Source organism: Salmo salar, chromosome ssa21 (genome assembly GCF_905237065.1).
Source record: "Salmo salar chromosome ssa21, Ssal_v3.1, whole genome shotgun sequence".
NCBI classification, from domain to species: domain Eukaryota; kingdom Metazoa; phylum Chordata; class Actinopteri; order Salmoniformes; family Salmonidae; genus Salmo; species Salmo salar.
Window position 1 is genome coordinate 55,505,450 of NC_059462.1, and position 17,560 is coordinate 55,523,009.

The window sequence follows — 17,560 nt, forward strand, 5'->3', positions numbered from 1 at the left end:
CCTGGGTGGGTCCAGGGCGGGTACGTTATGGAGCGAGTAACGGCTAGGCTCTGGGAACGATTGGTTTTCTAACTGGATGGATGTAGAGAAGAAGCTTTGATGTGTTCAATGTGGCAGCGAGGGACTTTTATCCCCATTGTACGATTTTCTCAGCTTTTCTCACTCTTATCGTTGAATTGATACAGAGTTTCTCATCTCTTCTGGTTTTACGTTTCATATGCCCTGACCTCTTCCTGTGTGAAACACGTATATACATGTAAGTGTTTTATAGCCTATATAGAAGACATGAGGTTTTGAGTCTTTTTTTCATGACAGGGTTTTTGTTGTGCTTGTTGTTGTTGTTGTTGTTGTTGTGTGTAGCCCTTTTGTGTTATTTTTCCACCTTATTCTGATTATTGAAAGCCTATCAACCCCTTGTTACGCTACTGTACATGGCATGTTGTCAAGAGGATGGTGCGTTTACATCCCAAGCGTAACCACACATTACCAGTCCGCTGCCTGAGCTGGCATGCCAAGCTATCACTACTGCAGTAACACAACGTCAGCATATTCACAGTAAACTACTACTGTATTTCAATGACTTTTCAATGGTTTGTTGAGTGGACACTATTGACATAGAATGACTTTGTAACTCATCATTTATCATAAATGTCTTCTACGTTTTTTTTTTTTGTTTGTTTTTTTTGCTGACATCGTTATATCTCCATACTTCCTTTTAAGTTTGTTTAATAATTGTTTGGTAATCCTATGACTGTGCGGATGGTTTAATGCTTATTCCTCTTTTCTAAGAATAGGGAGTTTATATACGGGTCTTGTCCACCGCTGTCCATGAAACACCAGGTCGTTTTCTTCTTTAACCAACCAGCCCAGTGGTTTCTGCATGAACCACCGACATGGTGTTTCACGACCCATGAGGGCATGAGGCTGCGTGTGTGTGTGTGTGTGTGTGTGTGTGTGTGTGTGTGTGTGTGTGTGTGTGTGTGTGTGTGTGTGTGTGTGTGTGTGTGTATGTGCGCGCACCGCTTCTATATTTCCAGTTCCTTGTTCCGTCTTTTTATAACTAAAAGAAAGAAACGCTGCAGCAGGTCCTTAGTGGTCCTCTTTAATCAGCGGCTGTGGGGAGGCGGGTCTAGGTGATGACTGTAATGTGATAGCTGCTCCGCTCTAACGTTATTACATACACATGCTGCCTGCCTGCCTGCCTGCCTGCCTGCCTGCCTGCCTGCCTGCCCGCCTGCCCGCCTGCCTGCGCTCTGGCTGCTGGAAGACCGAGCCTTCACAAAAAACTCCAGCCAGAATACTCCGAGTAGAGCAGAGAGAAGGAGCTGTGTGTCTGGACAGCGGAGAGACAACGGAGTGGATACTGCTAGATTATACAGCACTGGGTAATAACGGCAATACGGACCGATTTTTACGTACGAGCCAAGGACAGTTGGACTATTTCCTTTAGATTTGTGTTTTTTTTGTTTGTTAGTTTTTGTGCGGGGGAGTTTTTTTGGGGGGGGACAAAGTAAATGCGCCGGAGGGAGAAAGTCAAAGGAAATACAAAATAAATATCTTCTCTGGTTTTTGGAGGCAACCAAAACACTTCAGATATCAGCCAGCGAAAGCATCAATTCTGTGGACTAAAAACCGCTACGGACTTCGGAATGAATTCATACACATTTTTTATTTTATTTTAACAGGTCCTTTATTTCTTTGTAATAGAATATTATCTGGATGAAATTGATATTTTTATTTTTATTTTTTTGCCGTGATTCTGAACGCCGCAGTGGCCAGAATGGTTTTGAATCTTCTAAATTAAAAAAAAAAGAATATTATTGATTTGAAATAAGAAGAAAGAAAAGAAGTGTTAAGCGGCTGGGGATTGATATCTCCGTTGTGTTGAACAGAGAACCGCAGACAGACGTCTTCCCGGTGGAGACGCGTGTTACGGGTGAGCGGAGAAAAACAGTTTTACACGAGGAAGAAGACTTTCACGGCGAGTTCTTCTCTCCCGGATTGGGAAGGGTGAAACTTCACCTCCGAAAATGGATATATTACCGTGGCTCTGTGGATGTTTACTGGCGGTTTGTTTACCACAAATAGTTATCGGTGAAGAAGGTAAGTTGTTTTACCGGAGCGATACATTTAGGCTTTTTACCGCCTTACTACAACAACCAAAAACATGTCAAATATTCACACAAAACGTGTGGTTTGAAACATGACTCAAACAGACATGAATAAGCTCCATCATTATTTTTTGACAGTAAAGCTTTAGGAAGATAAGAAGATAAGGATGTTTCACTATACAGTCCTCAGGATCTCAGGCTGTTTTTGGACGCGGATTGAAGCCTCTTTTCGCTCTGTCAGCATATGTTTTATATTAGACTATCAAATCCACAAAACATCTCCGTGTTAACACATTAAGATTTCTATCCTTTTACAGACAGTCACATATTCAACGACGGATAGACGATAGCTGAACGATATGTGATGTGTTTTACCGGCTGGAAGTGTCCACCGGGCTGTTATTTACGGAGGATATTCCGCTTGCCGCAGGCGTCACCGTGAGCCCGTTAGTTCCCCGGTGCCCCGTCGGTGTATTTTAAAAAGGAACATACAATTACAGCCTAAATAGCCCACACATTTCTCAAATATTTCATTAATTGAGGATTACATTTAAACCGTTTTTTTTTTTGTGTACTGAGTGATTTTATAACATGTATGTCGTTTAGCAGACACTCTTAATTAAATCAGAGCGATTTGACATGAGCAAGTAGGGTCAAGTGCCTTGCTCAAGGGGACATCGACATGTTTCCCACCCAGTCGGTTTTGGAGACTCAGACTAGAAGTCGTTTCGGTTACTGGCGCTCTTTAACCGCGACGCTACCTGACGCCCTAAAACCCCAGGCTCCCGTTCCTCTCCGGTCATCGGGGCGTCTGTTGAAACGATAAGGACTGAACAGTCAGCGCTTTAACTTCACTAATCTAATCTAAAAAAATCTTCCTTCGAATTTTTTGTAATTAAAATCCAATATATTCTTAATCTTTAGATTTAACCTTTGATTCTATCTATGAGTGGATTATGTTTCGGATTTAATTAGACTGTCTTGGTCTAATGATTTGTGTTTATCTATGTTGTGATTCATTCATTTCAATGTGTTTAGTGGAACCTATAAAGGTTTTCTATTTCCATCATTGATATGATTTATATTTCATTTGTCACAATCATTTAAAGTCTTGCTACAGTATTAACCCTCAGGAGCCTATTTTATCTCTTAACAATCCATATAGCTTGTGACTAAAATGCCTAGGCAGTGTTTGAATTGATTGCTGTCAAATGACAGGTTTGTTTAGCAAATGAAAACCTGATTTGTATCAGCGAGTTCACACGACGTAGCCTACAGGGCAAAAACAACATTGGATTTGGCCGGGGATCCGTCTTGAAAAGTTTGGTGGATGTAGTCGTTCCTTGAATCGGTGCTCGTTTTGTCCGTTTGAAATGTCTTGACCTTATGTTTAATGTTGTTCTTGAGAGCAGACTATAGAGGCAGGGGGTGTTTGTAACAGATGAACCGCTCTAGATATACAGGACAAGGGGTCCAGTAGCCTCACTGACAAAACATTATCATGCTAAACGTTCGTCAGGCTCAGTGTGGCTCAGTTGGTAGAGCATGGTGTTTGCAACGCCAGGGTTGTGGGTTTGATTCCCACGGGGGTGACCAGTACGGAGAGAAAAAATTAATGAAATGTATGAATTCACTACTGTAGGTCGCTCTGGATAAGAGCTTCTGTTAAAATTAAAACTTAATTTTTTTTCTCATCTATTTGATTTCACGGATCCCATCTCTTGAATAGGCATGTGGTTTTTTCTATTTAATCTCAAACATATTTCAAAGTTTTTTTGTTTTTTTTTGGCGTTAAAAACAAATCTAAATAGTGAGCTAGTAATAACATGGAAATAACACGACGTTATATTGATAATGTTACTGTAATTGAAAGACTCTGCATTATCTTACAATTTTGCGATTAGACCCACTTTATAAATAATTAAACCTTATATCATAGTAATAACATAGTAGGCTAATACCCGGGGGGGGCAGTGCCCCTGTGACAACAATTTTGCCCCCCCTTGTGGCCCCCCTATAAATGTGGAGTATGAAATAATTTTTACATAACTAATTTTTGCTATCATTCTTTTTTTACATCCGTTATTAGACTGTGGCAACGCGGAACACTAATGATTATGAACATGGTCTTTTGCCTGCTAATGCAGTGAAGAAAACGATATGACAACAATAACGTCTAATGTAACTGGCCCCTCTAACAGTACAACTGGCCCCAGCTTGGGCCCCCCCCACTCCCCCCAGCTTGCCCCCCCCCCCAGCTTGGGCCCCCCAGTTGAAATGATCTAGAACCACCACTGCTAATAGCGCAACGCCACACATCTTTATCCTTACAATCCATTTTTATTTTTGAATGAGCATAAAGCAAAAGGGGTGTTATGTGGTCTTGAAATGTTCATACTTACTTTAAGTTACCCCATGTTGCAGATGACAAGGTATTATCTTATCTCCATGATGAAAGTCTTTGAACTAATCAGATATCAGAGGCTTTTCCTGAGGGAGAAAACCAGTAGCGTAGCCTGGTAGCTTGGTAGCCTGGTAGCCTGGTAGCTTGGTAGCTTGGTAGCCTGGTAGCCTGGTAGCCTGGTAGCTTGGTAGCCTGGTAGCCTGGTAGCTTGGTAGCCTGGTAGCCTGGTAGCTTGGTAGCCTGGTAGCCTGGTGGTACTAGTACTGCTCTTCACTTGATTTATACCCACATGAAGAGCTAGCCTAATTTAACCAGACTGAACACTGTGTGTGTGTGTGTGTGTGTGAGAAAGGGAGATAACGGGAGAGATAGCTAGAGAGAGAGATCAATAGAGATAGAGAGAGATGTAGGGAGGAGAGAGAAAGAGACAGAGAGAGAGAGAGGAGAAAGAAAGAGAGAGAGAAAGAGAGAGAGAGAAAGAGACAAAGAGAGAGAGAGAGAGAGAAGAGAGAGAGAGAGAGAGAGAGAGAGAGAGAGTGTGAAATAGAGAGAGAGAGCGTGAAATAGAGAGAGAGAGAAAGAGAGAGAGAGAGAGCGTGAGAGAGAGAGAGAGAGAGAGCGTGAAATAGAGAGAGAAAGAGAGAGAGAGAGAGAGAGAGTGTGAAATAGAGAGAGAGCATGAAATAGAGAGAGAGAGAGAGAGAGAGCGTGAAATAGAGAGAGAGAGAAAGAGAGAGAGAGAGAGAGAGAGAGAGAGAGAGAGAGAGAGAGAGAGAGAGAGAGAGCGTGAAATAGAGAGAGAGAGAGAGAGAGAGCGATAGAGAGAGAGAGAGAGGTAGGGAGAGAGAGAGAGAGAGAGAGAGAGAGAGAGAGAGAGAGAGAGCGTGAAATAGAGTGAGAGAAAGAGAGAGAGAGAGAGAGCGATAGAGAGAGAGAGAGAGAGAGAGAGAGAGTGTGAAATAGAGAGAGAGAGAGAGAGAGAGAGAGAGGAGGGAGGGAAAGAGAGAGAGACAGTGTGAAATAGAGAGAGAGAAAGAGAGAGAAGGAGAGAGAGAGAGAGCGTGAAATAGAGAGAGAGAGAAAGAGAGAGAGAGAGAGAGCGTGAAATAGAGAGAGAGAGCAATAGAGAGAGAGAGAGAGAGAGGTGAAAGATAGAGAGAGAGTGTGAAATAGAGAGAGAGAGAGAGACAGTGTGAAATAGAGAGAGAGAGAGCGATAGAGAGAGAGAGAGAGAGAGCGTGTGAAATAGAGAGAGAGAGAGAGAGCGTGAAAGAGAGAGAGAGAGAGAGAGCTTGTGAAATAGAGAGAGAGAGAGAGAGAGAGAGAGAGCGTGAAATAGAGAGAGAGAGAGAGAGCGTGTGAAATAGAGAGAGAAATAGAGAGAGAGAAAGAGAGGTGTAGGGAGGAGAGAAAGAGAGAGAGAGGGAGAGAGAGGGAAAGAGGTAGAGGTAGAGAGGGAAAGAGAGGTGTTCATTCTGGCTGGTTTAACCAGGCTAGCTCATCATATGGGTAAATAAACAATTATTGGCTGCTGTTAGTCAATTACAGAATTACAGACAGCAGTATCCATCCAGTCAGTGTTCTTCTACTGCAGTATAATCCAGTCCTTTCTCCTTTGGCTTGGCCTAGCTGCAATAACTAGGGACTTGGTATGTTTTGTTGTGTTTGCTGGTCCAAATTGTAGTGTAGTGAAACTGTGTTCACTATAGTAAAACACAAGCCACCTGCTTAAATCTGCTGCTGTTTCTCTATCTGTTGATTTCTAGCAGTAAACAGCTGCACCGCAGGAATCCGCACGCGTGCGTGTGTGTTTTCTCTCTGTGTGTGTATGTGTTTTCTCTCTGTGTGTGTGTGTGTGTTTTCTCTCTCTCTCTGTGTGTGTGTTTTCTCTCTGTGTGTGTGTGTGTGTTTTCTGTGTGTGTGTGTGTGTGTGTGTGTTTTTCTCTCTGTGTGTGTGTGTGTGTGTGTTTTCTCTCTCTCTGTGTGTGTGTGTTTTCTCTCTGTGTGTGTGTGTGTGTTTTCTCTCTCTCTGTGTGTGTGTGTTTTCTCTGTGTGTGTGTGTGTTTTCTCTCTCTGTGTTTGTGTGTGTTTTCTCTCTCTGTGTTTGTGTGTGTGTGTGTTTCTCTGTGTGTGTGTGTGTGTGTGTGTGTGTGTGTGTGTGTGTGTGTGTGTGTGTGTGTGTGTAGACTTCCATGTGTAGCAACAGTTTGAGAGTATAATTACGTTGTTGTTTTGGTCATGGATTTATCCTCAATAACTTATTTTGTTTGTATTCACACTTTACATTAGGAGATGTCTCTTCTCAATTCCATTACAAGAGATTTTCTCCTCTGGCTTGTACACAGTGGTATAAAATGTATTTAAAATGTCATTAGATTTGGTCCTGGTTCTGTGTAGCCCGACTACGCACCATGTTAAGGCAGTTAAAGTAATGGGCTGCTGCAACTGCTTCACTATGGTGGGGGAAATGGAACGGGAAATGGAAAGGGGAAATGGAACGGAATTTCTCTTTTAGAAACTTTTCTCTCTACTCGTATTCTGACCTTCAACTGAAGCATGATAAATGGCATACTATTCAACGTGGTATTCACCTGGTATTCACCTGCTGTTACACCTGGTATACACCTGGTATACACCTGCTGTTCACCTGGTATTCACCTGCTATTCACCTGCTATTCACCTGCTATTCACCTGCTATTCACCTGCTATACACCTGGTATACACCTGCTGTTCACCTGGTATTCACCTGCTATTCACCTGGTATACACCTGGTATACACCTGCTGTTCACCTGGTATTCACCTGCTATTCACCTGCTATTCACCTGCTATACACCTGCTATACACCTGGTATACACCTGCTGTTCACCTGGTATTCACCTGCTATTCACCTGCTATTCACCTGCTATTCACCTGCTATACACCTGGTATACACCTGCTGTTCACCTGGTATTCACCTGCTATTCACCTGGTATACACCTGGTATACACCTGCTGTTCACCTGCTATTCACCTGCTATTCACCTGCTATTCACCTGCTATTCACCTGCTGTTCACCTGGTATACACCTGGTATTCACCTGCTATTCACCTGCTATTCACCTGGTATACACCTGGTATTCACCTGCTGTTCACCTGCTATTCACCTGCTATTCACCTGCTATTCACCTGCTATTCACCTGCTGTTCACCTGGTATACACCTGGTATTCACCTGCTATTCACCTGATATACACCTGCTATTCACCTGCTATTCACCTGCTATTCACCTGGTATACACCTGCTGTTCATTTGGTATACACCTGCTGTTCACCTGGTATTCACCTGGTATTCACCTGGTATACACCTGCTATTCACCTGGTATACACCTGCTGTTCACCTGCTATTCACCTGGTATACACCTGCTTTTCACCTGGTATTCACCTGGTATTCACCTGCTGTACACCTGCTATTCACCTCTTATTCACCTGCTATTCACCTGCTATTCACCTGCTATTCACCTGGTATTCACCTGCTGTACACCTGCTATTCACCTGCTATTCACCTGCTATTCACCTGCTATTCACCTGGTATACACCTGCTATTCACCTGGTATACACCTGCTGTTCACCTGTTATTCACCTGCTATTCACCTGTTATTCACCTGCTATTCACCTGGTATTCACCTGGTATACACCTGTTGTTCACCTGCTATTGACCTGGTATTCACCTGCTGTTCACCTGCTATTGACCTGGTATTCACCTGCTGTTGACCTGGTATTGACCTAGTATACACCTGTTATTCACCTGCTATTGACCTGGTATTGACTTGTTATTCACCTGCTATTCACCTGGTATACACCTGTTATTCACCTATTGTTCACCTGTTATTCACCTGGTATTGACCTGGTATACACCTGTTATTCACCTGCTGTTCACCTGATATACACCTGTTATTCACCTGCTGTTCACCTGGTATTGACCTGGTATACACCTGCTGTTCACCTGTTATTCACCTGGTATTCACCTGGTATACACCTGCTGTTCACCTGGTATTCACCTGGTATACACCTGGTATACACCTGCTATTCACCTGGTATACACCTGCTGTTCACCTGGTATACACCTGCTGTTCACCTGGTATACACCTGCTGTTCATCTGGTATACACCTGCTGTTCACCTGGTATTGACCTGGTATTCACCTGCTATTGACCTGGTATTGACCTAGTATACACCTGTTATTCACCTGCTATTGACCTGGTATTGACCTGTTATTCACCTATTGTTCACCTGTTATTCACCTGGTATTGACCTGGTATACACCTGTTATTCACCTGCTGTTCACCTGGTATACACCTGTTATTCACCTGTTATTCACCTGGTATTGACCTGGTATACACCTGTTATTCACCTGCTGTTCACCTGGTATACACCTGTTATTCACCTGCTGTTCACCTGGTATTGACCTGGTATACACCTGCTATTCACCTGGTATACACCTGCTGTTCACCTGGTATACACCTGCTGTTCACCTGGTATACACCTGCTATTCACCTGGTATACACCTGCTATTCACCTGGTATACACCTGCTGTTCACCTGTTATTCACCTGCTATTCACCTGTTATTCACCTGCTATTCACCTGGTATTCACCTGGTATACACCTGTTGTTCACCTGCTATTGACCTGGTATTCACCTGCTGTTCACCTGCTATTGACCTGGTATTCACCTGCTGTTGACCTGGTATTGACCTGTTATTCACCTGCTATTGACCTGGTATTGACCTGTTATTCACCTGCTATTCACCTGGTATTGACCTGGTATACACCTGTTATTCACCTATTGTTCACCTGTTATTCACCTGGTATTGACCTGGTATACACCTGTTATTCACCTGCTGTTCACCTGATATACACCTGTTATTCACCTGCTGTTCACCTGTTATTGACCTGGTATACACCTGCTGTTCACCTGTTATTCACCTGGTATTCACCTGGTATACACCTGCTGTTCACCTGGTATTCACCTGGTATACACCTGGTATACACCTGCTATTCACCTGGTATACACCTGCTGTTCACCTGGTATACACCTGCTGTTCACCTGGTATACACCTGCTGTTCATCTGGTATACACCTGCTGTTCACCTGGTATTGACCTGGTATTCACCTGCTATTGACCTGGTATTGACCTAGTATACACCTGTTATTCACCTGCTATTGACCTGGTATTGACCTGTTATTCACCTATTGTTCACCTGTTATTCACCTGGTATTGACCTGGTATACACCTGTTATTCACCTGCTGTTCACCTGGTATACACCTGTTATTCACCTGTTATTCACCTGGTATTGACCTGGTATACACCTGTTATTCACCTGCTGTTCACCTGGTATACACCTGTTATTCACCTGCTGTTCACCTGGTATTGACCTGGTATACACCTGCTATTCACCTGGTATACACCTGCTGTTCACCTGGTATACACCTGCTGTTCACCTGGTATACACCTGCTATTCACCTGGTATACACCTGCTGTTCACCTGGTATACACCTGGTGTTCACCTGGTATACACCTGCTGTTCACCTGGTATTCGTTTCGGGTGGAGATCAAAGAAGTGAAGGTGTGGAGGAGGTGTGTATTAATGGAGGTGTGTCTACAGATACACTGTATTAATGAAGGTGTGTCTACAGATACACTGTATTAATGAAGGTGTGGAGGAGGTGTGTCTACAGAAACACTGTATTAATGGGGGTGTGTCTACAGATACACTGTATTAATGGAGGCGTGTCTACAGATACACTGTATTAATGGGGGTGTGTCTACAGATACACTGTATTAATGGAGGTGTGTCTACAGATACACTGTATTAATGGAGGTGTGGAGGAGGTGTGTCTACAGATACACTGTATTAATGGAGGCGTGTCTACAGATACACTGTATTAATGGAGGCGTGTCTACAGATACACTGTATTAATGGAGGTGTGTCTACAGATACACTGTATTCTGACCTGGAGTAAACGATGAATAAGGTGGAGCAACCTGTTGGTTCCAAGTAGAATAACATCTAATTTCTTCTGATGTAAATGACACCATTCTCCATGCATTGTCATTTATTACTGATAAGAGCTATTGATAAGAGCTATTGATAAGAGCCTCTGATAAGAGCTACTGATAAGAGCTACTGATAAGAGATATTGATAAGAGCTACTGACAAGAACATTGATAAGCGCTGCTGATAAGAGATATTGATAAGAGATATTGATAAGAGCAATTGATAAGAGCTACTGATAAGAGATATTGATAAGCGCTACTGATAAGAGATATTGATAAGAGCTACTGATAAGAGCATTGATAAGAGCTACTGATAAGAGATATTGATAAGCACTTTTGATAAGAGATATTGATAAGAGCTATTAATCAGAGCTACTGATAAGAGCTACTGATAAGCACTACTGATAAGAGCTACTGATAAGAGCTATTGATAAGAGCTATTGATAAGAGCTATTGATAAGAGCTACTGATAAGAGCCACTGATAAGAGATATTGATAAGAGCTACTGATAAAAGATATTGATAAGAGCTATTGATGAGAATTATTGATAAGAGCTACTGATAAGAGCTATTGATAAGAGCTACTGATAAGAGCATTGATAAGAGCTACTGATAAGAGCTATTGATAAGAGCTATTGATAAGAGATATTGATAAGAGCTATTAATCAGAGCTACTGATAAGAGCTACTGATAAGCGCTACTGATAAGAGCTACTGATAAGAGCTATTGATAAGAGCTATTGATAAGAGCTATTGATAAGAGCTACTGATAAGAGCCACTGATAAGAGATATTGATAAGAGCTACTGATAAAAGATATTGATAAGAGCTATTGATGAGAATTATTGATAAGAGCTACTGATAAGAGCTATTGATAAGAGCTATTGATAAGAGCATTGATAAGAGCTACTGATAAGAGCTATTGATAAGAGCTATTGATAAGAGCTATTGATAAGAGATATTGATAAGAGATATTGATAAGAGCTACTGATAAGAGCTACTGATAAGATCTACTGATAAGAGCTATTGATAAGAGCTATTGATAAGAGCTATTGATAAGAGATATTGATAAGAACTATTGATAAGAACTATTGATAAGAGCTACTGATAAGAGCTAGGTCTTAAAATAAAATAAAACAAATCGAACTTTCTTTTAGGTAAAATAGTAAGCCGTTTGGATAAGGGAATTGTAAATATAAATGACAATTGTTTCCGATCTATTTTGCCCTTACGATCGCTAGAGACAAAATGTGAAACCAGTGATCGGGCAGCAAACTGAGTCATATCACCTTTTCCGCAGTGAAGTTAATGAAATGCTGGCCTTATAACTTTGCAGGGATGACATTTGGAAACCCAAGCTGTATGTTTCTGTAACCATCTATAGAGCCAAACCTACTGAGTTGATTTAGGATTTCTAGATTGTTTTAGTTATATGCCTATACTTTTCACTGTATTATTTAAAATAATTTTGTATCGTGTTAAACAGTAACCACCGTCAGTTATACCCACATACATTAATAACTGTCCCTTTACTGTCAGTTACACCCACATACATTAATAACTGACTCTTTACTGTCAGTTATACCCACATACATTAATAACTGTCCCTTTACTGTCAGTTATACCCACATACATTAATAACTGTCCCTTTACTGTCAGTTATACCCACATACATTAATAACTGTCTCTTTACTGTCAGTTATACCCACATACATTAATAACTGTCCCTTTACTGTCAGTTATACCCACATACATTAATAACTGTCCCTTTACTGTCAGTTATACCCACATACATTAATAACTGTCTCTTTACTGTCAGTTATACCCACATACATTAATAACTGTCCCTTTACTGTCAGTTATACCCACATACATTAATAACTGTCCCTTTACTGTCAGTTATACCCACATACATTAATAACTGTCTCTTTACTGTCAGTTATACCCACATACATTAATAACTGTCCCTTTACTGTCAGTTATACCCACATACATTAATAACTGTCCCTTTACTGTCAGTTATACCCACATACATTAATAACTGTCCCTTTACTGTCAGTTATACCCACATACATTAATAACTGTCCCTTTACTGTCAGTTATACCCACATACATTAATAACTGTCCCTTTACTGTCAGTTATACCCACATACATTAATAACTGTCCCTTTACTGTCAGTTATACCCACATACATTAATAACTGTCCCTTTACTGTCAGTTATACCCACATACATTAATAACTGTCCCTTTACTGTCAGTTATACCCACATACATTAATAACTGTCCCTTTACTGTCAGTTATACCCACATACATTAATAACTGTCTCTTTACTGTCAGTTATACCCACATACATTAATAACTGTCCCTTTACTGTCAGTTATACCCACATACATTAATAACTGTCCCTTTACTGTCAGTTATACCCACATACATTAATAACTGTCCCTTTACTGTCAGTTATACCCACATACATTAATAACTGTCCCTTTACTGTCAGTTATACCCACATACATTAATAACTGTCCCTTTACTGTCAGTTATACCCACATACATTAATAACTGTCCCTTTACTGTCAGTTATACCCACATACATTAATAACTGTCCCTTTACTGTCAGTTATACCCACATACATTAATAACTGTCCCTTTACTGTCAGTTATACCCACATACATTAATAACTGTCCCTTTACTGTCAGTTATACCCACATACATTAATAACTGTCCCTTTACTGTCAGTTATACCCACATACATTAATAACTGTCCCTTTACTGTCAGTTATTCCCACATACATTAATAACTGTCCCTTTAGTGTTAGTTTCCTGACATTTATTTCCCTGTGGCTCAGTTGGTAGAGCATGGTGTTTGCAACGCCAGCATGGTGTTTGCAACGCCAGGGTTGTGGGTTCGATTCCCACGTGGGGCCAGTACAAAAAAAAAAAAAATGCATGAAATGAAATGTATGAATTCACTACTGTAAGTCGCTCTCGATAAGAGTGTCTACTAAATGACTAAAATGTACATTTATAACTGTTTCTTTAGTGTTAGTCTCCTCACATTTATAACTGTTTCTTTAGTGTTAGTTTCATGACCTTTATAACTGTCTATTTAGTGTTTCCTCACATTTAGCATCATTCCATTACATCGTCAGTTGCCATTTCTTTCCTCCGTGGCGTTTGTATTGTTGTTCCTGAGGATCGCTAGCCATAGAGGATCACACCAGGTTAACATGTTATATGCTGTGTGATCATTTGGAACACGTCTCCTATTTGGAATCCGGTTCGCAACGACTGGACCACAGTCATCACAGCTCCCTGAATAGTGAGTAGTATTAGGGTAGGTTTATAGGACTACTGGTCAACTCCTATTGGTCAACTCCTATTGGTCAACTCCTATTGGTCAACCCCTATTGGTCAACCCCTATTGGTCAACTCCTATTGGTCAAACCCTATTGGTCAACCCCTATTGGTCAACTCCTATTGGTCAACCGCTATTGGTCAACCCCTATTGGTCAACTCCTATTGGTCAACCCCTATTGGTCAACCCCTATTGGTCAACTCCTATTGGTCAACCCCTATTGGTCAACTCCTATTGGTCAACCCCTATTGGTCAACCCCTATTGGTCAACTCCTATTGGTCAACTCCTATTGGTCAACCCCTATTGGTCAACACCTATTGGTCAACTCCTATTGGTCAACCCCTATTGGTCAACCCCTATTGGTCAACTCCTATTGGTCAACTCCTATTGGTCAACCCCTATTGGTCAACCCCTATTGGTCAACCCCTATTGGTCAACTCCTATTGGTCAACTCCTATTGGTCAACTCCTATTGGTCAACCCCTATTGGTCATCCCCTATTGGTCAACTCCTATTGGTCAACTCCTATTGGTCAACCCCTATTGGTCAACCGCTATTGGTCAACCACTATTGGTCAACCCCTATTGGTCAACTCCTATTGGTCAACCCCTATTGGTCAACCCCTATTGGTCAACCCCTATTGGTCAACTCCTATTGGTCAACTCCTATTGGTCAACTCCTATTGGTCAACCGCTATTGGTCAACCCCTATTGGTCAACCCCTATTGGTCAACTCCTATTGGTCAACTCCTATTGGTCAACTCCTATTGGTCAACTCCTAGGTGTTTGTAGGATAGGTGTTTGTAGGAAAGGTGTTTGTACGAAAGGTGTTTGTAGGATAGGTGTTTGTAGGAAAGGTGTTTGTAGGAAAGGTGTTTGTAGGAAAGGTATTTGTAGGAAAGGTATTTGTAGGAAAGGTGTTTGTAGGAAAGGTGTTTGTAGGAAAGGTGTTTGTAGGATAGGTGTTTGTAGGATAGGTGTTTGTAGGAAAGGTGTTTGTAGGAAAGGTATTTTTAGGAAAGGTGTTTGTAGGATAGGTGTTTGTAGGAAAGGTATTTGTAGGAAAGGTGTTTGTAGGAAAGGTGTTTGTAGGAAAGGTATTTGTAGGAAAGGTGTTTGTAGGAAGGGTGTTTGTAGGAAAGGTGTTTGTAGGAAAGGTATTTGTAGGATAGGTGTTTGTAGGAAAGGTGTTTGTAGGAAAGGTGTTTGTAGGAAAGGTGTTTGTAGGAAAGGTATTTGTAGGAAAGGTGTTTGTAGGATAGGTGTTTGTAGGAAAGGTGTTTGTAGGAAAGGTGTTTGTAGGAAAGGTGTTTGTAGGATAGGTGTTTGTAGGAAAGGTGTTTGTAGGAAAGGTGTTTGTAGGATAGGTGTTTGTAGGATAGGTGTTTGTAGGAAAGGTATTTGTAGGAAAGGTGTTTGTAGGAAAGGTATTTGTAGGAAAGGTATTTGTAGGAAAGGTGTTTGTAGGAAAGGTGTTTGTAGGATAGGTGTTTGTAGGATAGGTGTTTGTAGGAAAGGTGTTTGTAGGAAAGGTATCTTTAGGAAAGGTGTTTGTAGGATAGGTGTTTGTAGGAAAGGTATTTGTAGGAAAGGTGTTTGTAGGAAAGGTGTTTGTAGGAAAGGTATTTGTAGGAAAGGTGTTTGTAGGAAAGGTGTTTGTAGGAAAGGTGTTTGTAGGATAGGTGTTTGTAGGAAAGGTGTTTGTAGGAAAGGTGTTTGTAGGAAAGGTGTTTGTAGGAAAGGTATTTGTAGGAAAGGTGTTTGTAGGAAAGGTGTTTGTAGGAAAGGTGTTTGTAGGATAGGTGTTTGTAGGAAAGGTATTTGTAGGAAAGGTGTTTGTAGGAAAGGTGTTTGTAGGAAAGGTGTTTGTAGGATAGGTGTTTGTAGGAAAGGTATTTGTAGGAAAGGTGTTTGTAGGAAAGGTGTTTGTAGGAAAGGTGTTTGTAGGAAAGGTGTGATTTTTGCTTCATTTACTATCATCATAAATTACGATATCGTATAATTTGTTTCCGTATCTAATTAATGTTTGTTACGCTGCTTTCCGTGATGTGGACAGCATGTGGTACTACATTACAGAAACTCACATTTTGTCCATTTCGATTTACTCATCCCTTTTACCTCAGTTTGGGGAAGTTAGTTTAACAGTTTATAGGCAACATGATGACACAAGCTGAATTACTTCAAACAGATCAATATCATTGGTTTTATCCTGTTGATTTGATTTTGTCATACGACTTGGGGGGGACTTCCAACACAGCTATAATTTTCTTTCTCAAATGACACAAATCATTTCTATAAAAGTCGCTGGTTTAACACTGATTTAACAGTCAAACTATCACTAAAAGTAACAGACAACTGTTGTCACTGTTGATGTCCTACGGTGGGTTGTGATTCGTTGAAGTTAGCTAACTGGCAAAAAAAAAAAGAAAGTGTTTTATTCCCCTTTCTGTGATTGGCAGCTTCCCGAAATCAACATCCGCCAATCGAAAAAAAATAATAATTGTATTCTACAAGTTCTCATCTAAGCAATCATGCGTAGGTTATTCCAAGTTTTCAGTGTGGCCTTTTGTATAACCTACATTTAAAACCGCACGTACAAACCCCCCAAAAAAGTTTTGCCCTGCAATCTGTTGATTATGAGTGATTGTGAGTGATTGTGAGTGATTGTGAGTGATTATGAGTGATTGTGAGTGATTATGAGTGATTGTGAGTGATTGTGAGTGATTGTGAGTGATTATGAGTGATTGTGAGTGATTGTGAGTGATTGTGAGTGATTATGAGTGATTATGAGTGATTGTGAGTGATTATGAGTGATTATGAGTGATTATGAGTGATTATGAGTGATTGACAGTAACTGCGTTTGGTGACCCAATTGAATCAAAATGCAACACTTCAAAATGTATCTGGATGTTTTCTACAAATTGTCCTCTAACCAGTGATGTACACGTTTGTTCCTCTGATTCCGTTTAGTTGCTACCTCATCTCCCTACCCTTCTTGCACTATAGATTTTAACGTTATAATCCAATATTGAGTGATTTGACAAAACAGTGTCGTGTTTCATTCTCTGTTTTGGTGACCCCACGTAGCAAAATCCAATACTTTGAAATGTAGCTGACTGCGAGGGTTGTCCTCTAACCAGTGAGGTAAACAAATATCTCCTGTTTCAATGTATTTTGTTGATGTTGTTGTTGTTGTGGTTTCAACAGTGCATACGACCAGATTCCCCCCCCCCCCTAATCAATATGAGTGATTTATTGCCACTTGTCAAAACAACACATTTTTGTTGGTGCTTGTTCAGTTTTATAAGGTGTTATTTTTATTTTATTTTTTATACCAGTAATATGATTACTATTGTTGCATGTGTGTAGACAGTACATTTTATGTTTAGGCTTTCAATATATCTCAAACTGTTTCTGCATATTAGCTATTGATTTGGACACGTTAAAGCTGTGTTTTTAGCATTGGACTATTTATCAAAATGTCTTGTCAACAGGAAGCAGCGACAGGATCATTTTTAACTTTAAGAGTATACATTTAACTGTCAACATTCATTTTCAATGGTGTTTTTTAAGGTAAAAACTGTTGAATGAGTCCAAAAACATGCTCCGATTGATATATTTTGATGATATACCAGAAATCACCAAATCGGGTTTGAACTTC

General features: G+C 40.7%; 1 protein-coding gene across 2 annotated transcripts in view; it reads left to right on the forward strand.

Moving 5' to 3' along the window:
* The first annotated feature begins 1,099 nt into the window (after nt 1-1,099).
* The window catches only part of LOC106582529 (neuropilin-2), a 244,879-nt gene continuing 228,418 nt past the window's right edge, over nt 1,100-17,560 (forward strand). The window contains exon 1 of one of the 2 annotated variants that reach the window (XM_045704914.1): nt 1,100-2,103. In XM_045704914.1, the coding sequence (XP_045560870.1) occupies nt 2,031-2,103 (73 nt within the window). In that variant the 5' untranslated portion in view covers nt 1,100-2,030. The remainder of the gene's footprint in view (nt 2,104-17,560) is intronic. The other variant, XM_045704915.1, reaches the window with a different exon arrangement.